We start from the raw sequence: 13,263 nt of genomic DNA on the forward strand, positions 1-13,263 counted from the left end.
AAGAAAGATTGTACGATAAGAAAAGTACAGGTATAGATACATAAAATTTAATTTAGTTTTCATTTAAACAATGTGTCATAAGCAGCCATGCTTACCAGTGTCATTGGCAGGCTCAGATGTGAGTGGTTTTGGAGCTGGTGTGTTTTGGGGTCTGGCAGCAACCTGAGATGGAGATGAAGGTGTGTTGTCTCCATTAACTACATATGAACAGCATGAGTTTTGTACTACAGTGTTTGTAGGTACGTGATTATCTATTCCATTAGTACCTTCAGCAGCCAACCTTTTAAAAAAAAAAAGAAAAAAGCCTTACTTCAATGAATTAAGTACAATTAAATAACTTATTTATTTTTGGCCACGTTGGGTTTTCATTGCTGCGTGTGGGCTTTCTCTAGTTGCGGCAAGCGGGGGTTACTCCTCATTGCAGTGCACGGGCTCCTCATTCAGGTGGCTTCTCTTGTTGCGGAGCACGGGCTCTAGGCACACAGGCTTCAGTAGTTGTGGCACACGGGCTTAGTTGCTCTGCGGCACGTGGGATCTTCCTGGACCAGAGCTCAAACCTGTGTCCCCTGCATTGGCAGGCAGACTCCCAACCACTGTGCCACCAGGGAAGTCCACAATTAAATAACTTTTCATCAGAAGTTTCATAAGAAATATTTACCAAGTTCTTAACATTGAAGCAAAATGATAGGTATAAAGAGTAACGAACAAAAGATACCCTGATTACTTTTTTTTTTTTTTTTTTTTTGCAGTGCACAGGCCTCTCACTGCTGTGGCCTCTCCCGTTGTGGAGCACAGGCTCCCTCCGGACGCGCAGGCTCAGCGGCCACGGCTCACGGGACCAGCTGCTCCGCGGTATGTGGGATCTTTCCGGACTGGGGCACGAACCCGTGTCCCCTGCATTGGCAGGCGGACTCTCAACCACTGCGCCACCAGGGAAGCCCCTGATTACTTTTTTAACAGATTATTTTTTACATTTTATTACATACTTTGCTATATTAAAGTTTAAATTACTTTCAGTTCTAAGTGCATCCACACTGTCAGACAAATGTATCAATATATTGAGATATACAAATATACTAAGTCAAAATGAATTCAGTCCCTCAAACCAATGTTCAATTTGTACATTTTTAAATAGTCTTAAATAGACTTAAATAGTCTTAAGAATATTAATATTTATTTTAAAATGCTCTGAAAGTATTTTCAAAAAGATCATGAAACTTATAAAAACCAATTCCAAACTGTTTATTGGAACTTTATTGAATACTGAAAGACCAAAAAATTCTTTAAAAATTCATCACAAGTTATTATATACCAGCACTAAAATAACGAGTACATGATGATCAGAAAAAGCTAAATATTATATCCCAGAGTTAGAAGAATTTACAGTGTATTCATTACTGCAAATAAATAAATCTACAACTACAAAATCAAACATTTTGGCAGGGAGTTAGGCGATACCATGTAAGTGACCAAGAGAGCTTTTCCATATACACAGGTCACCCTGTATCTCTTCTCCAGAGAGCAGCCTTAATTTTTAAAAAAAATATAAATCAGATCACATCTCAGTTGTCCCACCCCATCTATGTCTCTGATCTATTTCTCTCCAAGTTCTTCCTTGCCCACCTTGCAGCAGATATACTAGTAAATTAATTTTATATGAAAATCATGCAGAAAAGTCTTCAAATGTTTATTATAAATTATTAGATACAGGGAGTAAAATTATAATGACTTAGAAGATTATCAAAGGTTAAATATATTCTAGAGTTATAAGAGTAAATTAACTAGAAATAGGGTCTTTTCACTTGTTATTTCCTCTGTCTGGAATGCTCTTCCCTGAAATCTCTCCATGGATGGTACCTTTTTGGCCTTTTAATTTTAGCTCGAATGGCACTTCCTCAGAGATGATCCCCTAACATTTCTCTTTAAAACAGGTTCCTTTACATTCCTGTCACCCTGTCCTGTGTTTCCATGACTTCATAGTTCGTATCGCTGTCTCCGATTAGCTAATTTATTTCTTCACCTGTTTACTAACTGCCTCTATCCCACCAGTAGGAAATTCACAGGAACAGGACTGTATCCTTAGTGCCTGGACTAGTGTCTGGCACCAAACAGGCACTCAGTAAGTATCTGGACGATAAACGATACTTTCCCTTGTCACCTATATATTTGAAATGAGATGTGTTGAGGAACTTCAGGCAGGTGAAGTTTTGAAAAATTTCCCAAGTGATTCTGATTTGTACAACCCTCCCAAGCCACCCAGCAAGGATCAGTGATCTGGCAGTCCAAGTAAAAGAATCCAACTCAAGTTCTCCTGGTGCTTGTAGAACTAATCTTTGATTCAAAATGTGTTACTATACAATAAATAATATTAGGTTTTAGGCTGGTAGTGATTCAAGCTCCTTTACCCATCTAAAATTGTATTTCAAAAATTATCAAGAACAGATATATATATGTACATATATATACATGCACACACGCTAATGCATTTTAATCTACCTGTTGTACCCTTTCAGTCCTGAATTTTCTCAGTGTAAATTATAATGCGGGTACTAAATAAATTTAAGCCAAATATATATTGAGAAGACATACTGATCTGTTCAAGTGTTCTATGAAAGTCATTTAATGGCAATTTAGGAGTAATATTAGTAACTGTAGATTAATGAAAGTCACACTTCGTCATATACCGGCATGCTTTTTCAAATGCAACAAGTCAATTTCACAGCAATATATTTTCATATTTTCAGGTGTTCATTCCACTATATTTGAGCTATTACATGCTTTTATTCTAATACAAATTATTTCAAACAGGAAGTCTCTATTAACTGTCATCAAATGTGAACGTATGGGAATCAGAGAGATGGCAGGATGATCTCTGAGGGGAGACCGCAATCTGTGCACCATCTAACTTCTAGTGATTACAGGAAGCTGTCAATTCAGACAGCAATAAGATAACCATTTTCCCACATTATTTGACTCTATTTACTGATAAAATATGCCTAAATACAGAGTTTTAAAAGCCATTTCCAATAAAAAAAAATGAAGTTCTGACACTTGCTACAACATGGATCAACCTTATGCTAAGTAAAAGAAGCCAGTGACAGAAGATCATATATTATATGATACCATTTACAAGAAATGGCCAGAACAGGCAAATCCACTGAGACAGAAGATTAGTGGCTGCCAGGAGCTGGGAGGAAAGAGGGATGGAGAGAGAATGTTCACGTGTACAGTTTCTTTTTGAAGATGGTAAGAATGTTCTGAAATTAGACAGCAGTGATGGTTACCCAACTCTGTTAACCTAAAAACCACTGAAATATACACGTTATTCTTATGATATGTGTGTTATCTCATTAAAGCAGTTATCTTTCTAAAAACTACTTTGATAAGAATTCAACCAAATGACATGCTTAGATATAAGCTTTTAAATTCTACGGCAAACTCTAAACTAAGGTTAAAAACTTCATATGTGGGAAATGTTAATTACTTTGTCACAAATACTAAAATAAAACATTCTACCTGGTGGTTGGCCTTGCCGAAGGGTCTCCATTTTCATGTAAGGCATCACCATTTTGCTGTATTTCCACTGAATGACAAAAAAGAAAGACACTAGGTTTTTATAGACTTCTTGCTGGTTTTTTTTTTCCTTCAAATTTTGAAACACATGAAGTTATTAGCTTACTGGTTGGAGATGAGCTGCAGTTTGTCCTATTTTCTTGTTCAATCACCAGTCCATCAAGCACAACTGTTAATTCACCAGTTTGCACAACACCATTCTTGGTATCCAAGGAAAGTTTTAATTGTTCTTTCACTCTTTCCACTAGGGGAAAAAAAAACCAAACCTAATTTAAACACTTTTGTTATATATAAAAATGTTTTAGAAATCAAAACTACATATCAAGAATTACTCTAATTCAGTGCTTGACGGCTACATGTGGAAGGAATTATATGTGTTTTTATCTATAGGTCCTTCTATACTACACCAGCATCACTTCCTTTCTCACCTAGTTGAATAACTCCTTTCCCTCTACCACATACTTTCAATATCATCTTTAGTTGCCCCTTTGTACAGTATAAACCTCTGAGAATATACAAATATATCTAGATGATAAGCTCAGCAATTGCCTAAACTTGCTCTTTGGCCCAAGGTACCACATAAGACTTGTGGTTAAGGCAAAATTTCTGCAGGAGAGTCAGGGGGTTTGGTTCTTAATCCCAGCTCAGGAACTTCTAGCTGTATTTGAGTAAGTAGTCAAGCTACTTAAAGCCTCAGTTTCCTCATTACAAAATGGAGATAATAGAATCATCAAACTAAAGGAACTGTCATAAGGTCCAAATGCAAAGCCACAGAGAAAGTTCTTAGCACCACATCTGACACACAGTAAGCGCTCAATAAATGGTAATAGTTTATTATTTCTTTTTCATATAAGGCCAAATATTTCTTCCTATTATTAGGATATCTAATTCTTACTTAAACTCAAAGTCATTTTGCTTCAACTTCTCCTATCCCACAGAATACACATCAAAAGTATTAGTGATCCCATTATTATCCAGAATGAGGCCAGTTACTTCAATCTGATCTTCACTTCTGAAATCATGAAACATTTTTCTTCTTAGATTATGTCCTTGACTTTGGTCCCTCCTATATTTAACAAATTTGTTGGGGTTTTTTTTCTATTTACCAAATGTCTAGCACAAACATACTGACTAATTACCCAAGTACAGAAAATACAAGACCAAAAAAAAAAAACCTATAACAACTAACCATTAGACAGGAATTCTTTGCAAAAAATTTAAGAACCATGTAATAAAGAAAACCTTGTAGAAGACCTACCCCAACCATTTTCACCACCATAAACCTCATTTCCACTCCACATCACAAAATCAACATTAATAAAAACAGAGAAACTAGAGGAAATATTAAAGTACCAAAAAAAAAACCCAACCCTACAAAAGCATGAATTTCAGTTTTATCTAGATTCTAATAATCTATGTCTGAAGAAAACTATATTGACCAACATTCTATTTCACTCTATTTCATTTTTGTCACCTTTCTCTATTTAAAGTATCTGGAATTTGGAGGTTTAGCTCTCGTTCCTAAAATATTTAGCTATTTGAGTAGATTCTTAAAGAATAGCCTTTTACTCAATAGGCTTTGAGTAGATTCTTAAAGAATGGCCTATATGGGAAAAGAATCTAAAAAAGAGTGGATATATGTATTCACTCTTTTTTAGTACACCTGAAACTAACACTACATTGTAGATCAACCATACTCTAATAAAAATTTAAAAAAAAAAAGAATAGCCTTTCAAAATCACTTTAAAGTAGGTCTCTTGGTGGTAAATGCTCTCATTTTTTTTTAAATCTGTAAATGTTTGGAGTCTCATCCTGAAAGATTTGCTGGACATGCAAACTTTGTATTGATAATGATCTCTCAACTCTTTGAAGATATTTTTCCACCATCTTATCCTATTACTGCTAATTATGTAAGCCTGATTTACAAATCTTTGCAAATCACCTGTTTTTCTCCATAGCTGCTTTTTTTTTTTTGTCTTTGGTGTCATGCATTTCACTTTGATGAAAGCATGACCTCCTCTTTATCATCCTTCTTTGGATATCAATGAATTCAGGGGCCAGCAAACTATAGACCATAGGCCAAATCTGGCCCATTACCTGTTTTTGTAAATAAGGTTTTATTTGAACACAGCCATGCTCATTCATGTACATATTTTCTATGGCTGCTTTCCAACTACAATGGAAGAGCCGAATAGATGCAACAGAGATTATAGGACCTGCAAAGCCTAAATATTTACCATCTGGTCCTTTACAGAAAATGTTTGCCAACCTCTGCTTATGGGTGGCTTCTTACAATTTGTAATCTTTGATGGTGAGTTCATTTTCTGATATTAATCTAAGGGTAATCTTTGGGCTTTAGTACAGGCGGGGTCAGTTTCTTATTCTTTCAGTGGTGTGAGGGCACCCCAAGAGTCAAGACTACAGGAGTCTAAGCTCAGCTCCCCTAGCTGGCTGTCAACCAAAAGTGCTATCAGCATCATCCACTAATCTAACTCTAGTTCATACGGTTTTGTCTTTTTTTTTTTTTTTTTCGGAAGAAGGGGGCCCTTGGAGACCACCCCTGCCTCTTTGCAAAACTCATCAATGCCACAGAAACTCGTCCTATCCAGGACCTAACTGTTCTGCAGTGGGAAGCTGTTCACAACATCTAGCCTTTCACAATTATAATATGGAAGACTGGGATATAACATTTCTGAGTCATAAAATTGGGAGGACTATAAACAATAATTAAATAATAATTAAATAAATAATTCTCTCTACGTGCGTGTTGGGAGGGGCTGGAATATGAGGGTATTACTCTATTACGGTATAAACAAGCCAACTCAGACATCCATTCAATATGTGATTGCCTAGTGTGTGGCAGATAGTGCACTCTGGGAAAGCAGGATAAACCCTGACCAGCCTAAAGTAGACCTCCTCCCTACCATTACTCCACTTATTTCCTTCAATGGACTTACCACCAGAATTGGGGGGGGGGCAGCGGGGTCCATCTCCCCAACTAAACTGAAGTCTCCAGTAGAGCAGAGATCTTATTCAGCTAATTCAGTGATGTATCCTCAGTATCTGACAGAAGGTAGGTGCTTAATAAAACTTAAAATAAACTATTAAGATAGAGCCGTCCTCAGGAAACTTACAAGGCAGTAGCTGATTATTTCCTACCTCCTGGACATTCTTCCTTAGTTTTAATCGGGGAAAAGAACAGTCTGAACCTGAGTTTCTAGGAAGCTACATATATGACTAGACAATTTATTCTTTCATCACGGACTTGTCAAAAACACACACTCTTTCTGTCCCCACAGAAAACAAGAGATCTTCAAAAACCTTGGTTTTCAAGGCATTTTACAGAATTAGATTTAACTCAGAGTCACATTCTGAAGCTATTTTTTTCTTGTACACAGTATTATCTACTGCTAAGTAACAAATTATCCTAAAATTCAGTCACTTAAAATAACAATAGCCACTTAATACTGCTCACAGTTTCTGTGGGCCAGGAATTTGGTAGGGGTGGGAAAATCTGCCTAAAGGGTGGCTCGTACACAGAGCTGACAATTTGGGATTGACTGCTGAGAGGAAGCCTCAGTTCCTCTCCACCTGGGCCCCTCTACAGACCCGTCGAGAGTCTTCACAGCGGTGACTTTCTTCCTAGAGTGAGTAATCTAAGAGACCAGGGCAAAAGCTGAAATGTCTTCACTGATCAAGTCTTGGAGGTCATATACCATTACTTCTGCATATTCTATTGGTCACACAGACCATCTCTGTTTCAATGTGGGAGAGGAATACACAAATGTACAAAATAGCAGAAGGTAGGAATGTATTATAACAGAATGTATTATATACATTATATAATATAGGAATGTATTATAACAGAATTTTAGAAAAGAACGAGTACATTAGGTTACAAAAGCTTGTAGTAACAATCCCAAGAATAACCAGGTCTTCTGAATCCTAAGTCTTTCCATTATATCATACTATGAGTCAATGTGTTAGGTTCCCATCTTCTATCATGTAACAAAATAAATTTCAGAATTTATAAAAGAAATTAAAGTAAAAATAAAGTAAAAAATGTGGAAGAAAATAGATAACTATTAAATATAAGAACTGGAAAGGATTCTTTGAAAATAATAACAATGGAAAATGAATAAACTTTAATGACTGAAATAATATTAAACTTCTATAAATCAAAACTGGGGACAAATATAGAGGCAAATGATTGGGGGAAAAAACTAAGAGCCTTTATAAATCAGTGAGGAAAAAAAGAAATTAATAAAAAATGTACAAAGAACATGACAATCACAAATGATGAAATATGAATGATCAATAAACATCTGACTTTATTAATAGTTAAAGAAACACTCTGGTAAGAAAAATATACATTTTTTTTTTTTTTTTATCTATTAGTGGGGCGTATATTTCCAAATGGGCACTCTCAGATGCTACATTTTGTGTACAAATTATTATAACTTTTCAGGAAAGCAACTAGACAGCTATGCATAGCTAGAGGCTTAAAACTGTTCATTCCCTTTCACCTAGTAATTTCAATCCTAAAAATCTTTCTAAAGAACAGAAATGCATTTATCTGCATTTATCACCAGTAACGAAAAAACTGTTTGTTCAAAACCTTGGCTTAAAATATCTTAGTTTGTGCTGATGCTAAGTGAAATTTAAATAGAGAACTTAAGACTTAGTAAACTAAGCAAATAACTAGTATTGACTAAGTAAATAAGGCTAAAAGCAACTGCTTTAATAAACTTAAATTTGACTATGCGCTGTCTTCTATCATAAATGACACATTTCTGTGCTCTGTTTCCCTACCATTTAATGTAAAGAGATAATTTTCACTGTAAATCATTTTGGACATAATTCAATTTGAAGTGATTTTAATGGATTTCAAAATACTTTTGTTGACAAAAGCTACTAACACCATAAAAAACTAAAAACTAAAAAAAAAAAACAGTGTAATTCCAGTGTTTGAAAGGCAGCCATCTATCTGACTCCTCTCTGGAATGTTTAAATTGGCTCTGTCAGTTTCAAAATTGAAATATAAAATGAAGTTCTGTATTCACTTCAACCTTGGAATTAGCTACACTACTCTTATACTGTTCACCCATGAATATGATGACAAAGATTTTCTCCTGGCCCAAATTCAATTCAGGCTCCTCTGAGCCACCTTCTCCACTAGGCCTCAACCTTGGCCCATAAATACTGCAAACTCTCAGCACAAAAGATTTTATCCACCCTACTCTCCCCAAAGTTAAAAGACTTCTAACAACTCAAGGAGACCCTAGCCTGCCTTGAAAGAATTTACTGTTTGATCAAGGCAACACCTGTGATAGGCCACCCTTTCTAAAAGCATTTATTAAAATGGCTTATAATGGTGGATCCTTCCTCTGTCCCTTTAAGATGTGTATGTGTCTCCTACTCAGGGACCTGAAAGCTATTCCTCTGAAAAGTAATCATCAGGAACGATGGGTCTTAGTCGGTCTTAGTCTCTGTGGGAGAATAAAATTCTAAATAATAGAGAAAGCTGGCCTAACTGCATTCACACTGATCAACTCTTGTAATTTTTCACTTCCCTAACTCCACTTAGCTTCGGCTAACCCCTCTTTCTACTCCCTCATTCTTCCTTTGAAAGGCCCATTTACCTCCGTATAAACGGAAGCTGAGTTCAGATCAAGCTGGACCCTCTTCCTTATTGCAAAAGTATACTACTGATTAAAATATGTCCTTACCACTAGTGTTTGGCTTTTTCTTTGACAGCAGAAGGATTTCTCCTTTACAATTTAAGAAATAGTAGGTTTGAGAGGAAGAAATATACCTCATATATCAGTATCTAATGCTACTGACATAAAGAAAAAGAGCTAAAAAATCACATATTTCTGCAAAGCCAATGAAATAATTTCCATAATTTAGAACAGTGTTCAAGTGATCCCAACACATAACTAACTAAAGGCTGAAGTGCAAATGATGGGTTAAATCCACAGAAGTTCTGAGACAATATATCAGAGGACTGCATGGGTTTGGACGCCATCCAACTAGGCAAAACAAATGAAGGTTAAGGACTTGAAGGCTCACTAGGATTTAAATGTGAAGAAGTGAAAGAACTCCCCTAGTAAGCTGCAGTTGGATTTTTACTGGGAAAATACAGATGGTTTTATATTGGATTAGTTGAGAATTTTAAGGCTACGGATGACTGTAACAATTCATACTATACCATGAAGGCTGAAAGTAAATATATTCAGAAAAAAAAACCCTATTCAAATGAATTAATCCTCTGCCCTTACCCCAAATATATCAGGAGAAGGGATACATAAAAACATGAACTTATGAGAAAAAAACGTCAAGGCCCTCAGTATAGGAAGAAATTAGCCTCATAAATTTGAAGAGGGACATGTCCAAGTGCTAAACCAAGAGGCTAAATCAAAGACAACCAAGGATTTTATCAATTATGAGTACATTTATAAATTCTACAGGTTGTCTAGAACCATGTTAACTTCTCATTACTTCTATTCAAAATTAAGCAACTAAGAATAAGAAAACCTGTGCTCTAGTCAAAACTGCAATTACTTCTTGCTTGAGCAATTCACTTAGATTAACTTATTTAATCAATGAAATGAGTGACTGGGATTAATGCCCACAGGCATTTAAGTCTGCCTTTAAAGCACTATGATTCTATCACAGCTTTAAATTTTTGAAATTCATTTACTTCCCTTTTGTTATAGGCTGAATTGTGTCCCCCCCACAACCCCATCCCATTTATATGTCTATCATATGTTTAAGTCCTAACCTCTGGTACCTCAGAAGGTGACTTTGTTTGGAAACATGATCTTTAAAGAGATAATTAAGTTAAAACGAGGTCATCACAGTGGCCCTAATCCAATGACTGGTGTCCTTTTAAGAACAGGAAATTTGGACATGGATACACACACAGGGAAGACCATGTGACGATATAAGGCAAAGATGGCTATCTACAAGCAAAGAAGAGAGTCTTCTGAAGAAACCAACCCTGTCAACACCTTGATCTCAGACTTCTAGCTTCCAGAACTGTGAGAAAGTACATTTCTGTTGTTTAGGCCAGTGGTCCCCAACCTTTTTGGCACCAGGGACCAGTTTCATGGAAGACAATTTTTCCACAGACTGGGGGGGTGGGGTGGGGGTGGGGGTATGGTCCAGGCAGTAATGCGAGCCATGGGGAGCAGCAGATGAAGCTTTGTTCGCTCGTCCACCGTTCACCTCCTGCTGTGTGAGGCCTGGTTCCTAAGAGGCCACGGACCGCTACTGGTCCATGTCCCAGGGGTTGGGTACCCCTGGTTTAGGCGACCCAGTCTGTGGTATTTTGGTATGGCAGCCCTGGAAAACTAATACACTTTTCAATTTTCAAAAAAAGAAAAAAAAAATTACTGACTGCCTAAGGTGTATGAGATGCTGCTACTACAATTTCTGAAGCCACTGACTTCAGACATGCATGAATGTTTATAAAATTTTATTCTTCCTCTGAGCATATTCTGCTCAATTAAATCATGAGAGATAGCTTTAAGTTTATACAATTTATAAGAGTTTCATTTCCAAGTATATAGACATTACAACCTTCCTACAAAATTACTTTGGCAGATAAATATTATAATCTTTGTTATGAAGGTTCAGTACAGTCTAATATAACAGATTTGGAAACAATCTAAATGGCAACAGTAGGAACATGGTTTAAAAATTACAGTTTGTGATAAAACATTATGAAACTACTAAATTAGCTTTCAAAGAATACCACTGAATTACACAGAGAAATGCACATGATATAACACTGAGAGCTAAGAAGAACATGAAACTGAGTATGATCTCGATTATTATACACATACACATGTAGACAAAAATTCATCAAAATATTAGCACTCATTATCTCTGGGTTGTGAGATTATGAGAAATAACTTTTGTACTAGAAAAGAGGTCCCATGCAAAAGCTTAATCCAGAGCAGAAATAGCATATAAATAGTTGAAACCAAATAATCAGTTCTGAAATAACATAGGTTAACTGAGGTATGACATATTTATACCAATAATGTCATAGAGCCCAGAAAAAAGTACAAATCCAGCCACCATCAGACCAAGCAAGGTACTGTATGCTTACAAGACCTACTACTTATTTCTATAACCAAGATGAATTGAATGACCAAAAGCCATGACATAGCAGGGAATTAAACTTTCAGTGCTTAAAAGAAGATTTTTTTTTTAAATCACTGTACACAAAAACTAGTGTGGCGTTTACATTTTCTTGACTCATAATTCTTTATGTCCAAAAACTAAATCAAAAACAGATTTTTCAGTTACACATGAATGTTTTTTTTGTTAAAAACTTTAAAAAAATTAACTTATCTTAAAAATTAGCATTTTAACCCTTAACCTAGCACATCTGTTAGGAGTAAGAAAATTTCTAAGGAAATAAGATGAACATAAAGATTTACAGCAGTATTAGTTTGAGTGAACTATTAGAAACCTAAATATCAAATAATAAATTAGTTAAATCATAAACTAGGAGTCCAGTTTTTAATATTCTTTGGATCACACAGTATTTTGAGAATTTGATAAAAGCAATGAACCCTCCTCAGAATCAGAAATACATGTATATATACCCAAATTTTTGCATACCATGATAGGGAGTTTACAAATAATTGAAGCTTAAACTTCTTTAAGAATCCTCACACTAGAAAAATTTAATACGATGGAAACATAACGCTCATATTATATTTTTAAATGAAAAAAGGAAGAGGATAAACTAGTAGATACAAAGAAGAAAAAAAAATGTACATCTATGAATGAGAGACCAAATTATTGGGAATGGTTATCCTTGGATAGTAAAAATTACAGATAATTTTTATATTCCTCTGTGATTTTCTATATTCTCCATATTTTCTAAAATGAACTAGTTAGATAATGAAAAAAGAAAATTTATGAGTTAGAATTTATTTTGTACAAACAAAATTGTTATTAGCCAAGAAACAAAGTAGAGTAGGTTCAGATAATGATCATTTTTTTCAAGTCTTTATGTATATAATAAATCACTGATGGTCACTGATAACTGGGTATACTCATGGATGGCTGGGATTATTTTGTATAAATTTGTTGGATAGAGAAATGCCAGGGTAAATATTTCCTATTTCACATAATGCTATAAACGTAAAAGCAATCATAGGCAATAAATGAAGTCCTCCTTTATAAATACAAAACTTTTTTTTTTTTTGCTTTTGGACTTCAGAATATTTTCAAAGTGTCTAAAATAAACTTTTAAAGAAACAAAGACTAGAACAAAAAACTTACATTTTCTATTGTGTATTAACAGAGCTTGCTTCAAATCTACTGTTGCTCTTCCTAATAAAGCATCTGCTTTTAAAGTGTGATGACTCCAAACTCGAAATTCCAATGTAGTCTGTGGGGTCACATTTCTGTAAGGGTAAAATTATAACAAATATACAGGAGAGTACGATTTACTTCAATAATTTTGAAAAGCCATGAATTCAGTTTATTTGAGGAAAAAATATTATATGAAACAGTAAACTACCTGAATTATAAATAAAAACAAATATTTACTTTCAAGTACATTAGGATTTTAATACCCAGATTAAAAGTTTTTGTAATTGACAAACCAAAACACCAGCAATACATCAAAAGTCTTATTAAGACTTCAAAATAACACAATTTCTA

At 35.1% G+C, this 13,263-nt stretch overlaps 1 protein-coding gene across 1 annotated transcript in view; it reads right to left on the reverse strand.

Moving 5' to 3' along the window:
* The window catches only part of WWP1 (WW domain containing E3 ubiquitin protein ligase 1), a 117,950-nt gene that overhangs the window by 60,778 nt on the left and 43,909 nt on the right, over nt 1-13,263 (reverse strand). Inside the window, exons 5-8 of the mRNA XM_082601684.1 lie at nt 12,880-13,004; nt 3,680-3,817; nt 3,517-3,583; nt 96-280 (exon numbers count right to left, since the gene is read on the reverse strand). Coding sequence (XP_082457810.1) covers nt 96-280; nt 3,517-3,583; nt 3,680-3,817; nt 12,880-13,004 — 515 coding nt within the window. The remainder of the gene's footprint in view (nt 1-95; nt 281-3,516; nt 3,584-3,679; nt 3,818-12,879; nt 13,005-13,263) is intronic.

This window comes from Mesoplodon mirus (genome assembly GCF_964341445.2).
Source record: "Mesoplodon mirus genome assembly, chromosome: 16".
NCBI classification, from domain to species: Eukaryota; Metazoa; Chordata; class Mammalia; order Artiodactyla; family Ziphiidae; genus Mesoplodon; species Mesoplodon mirus.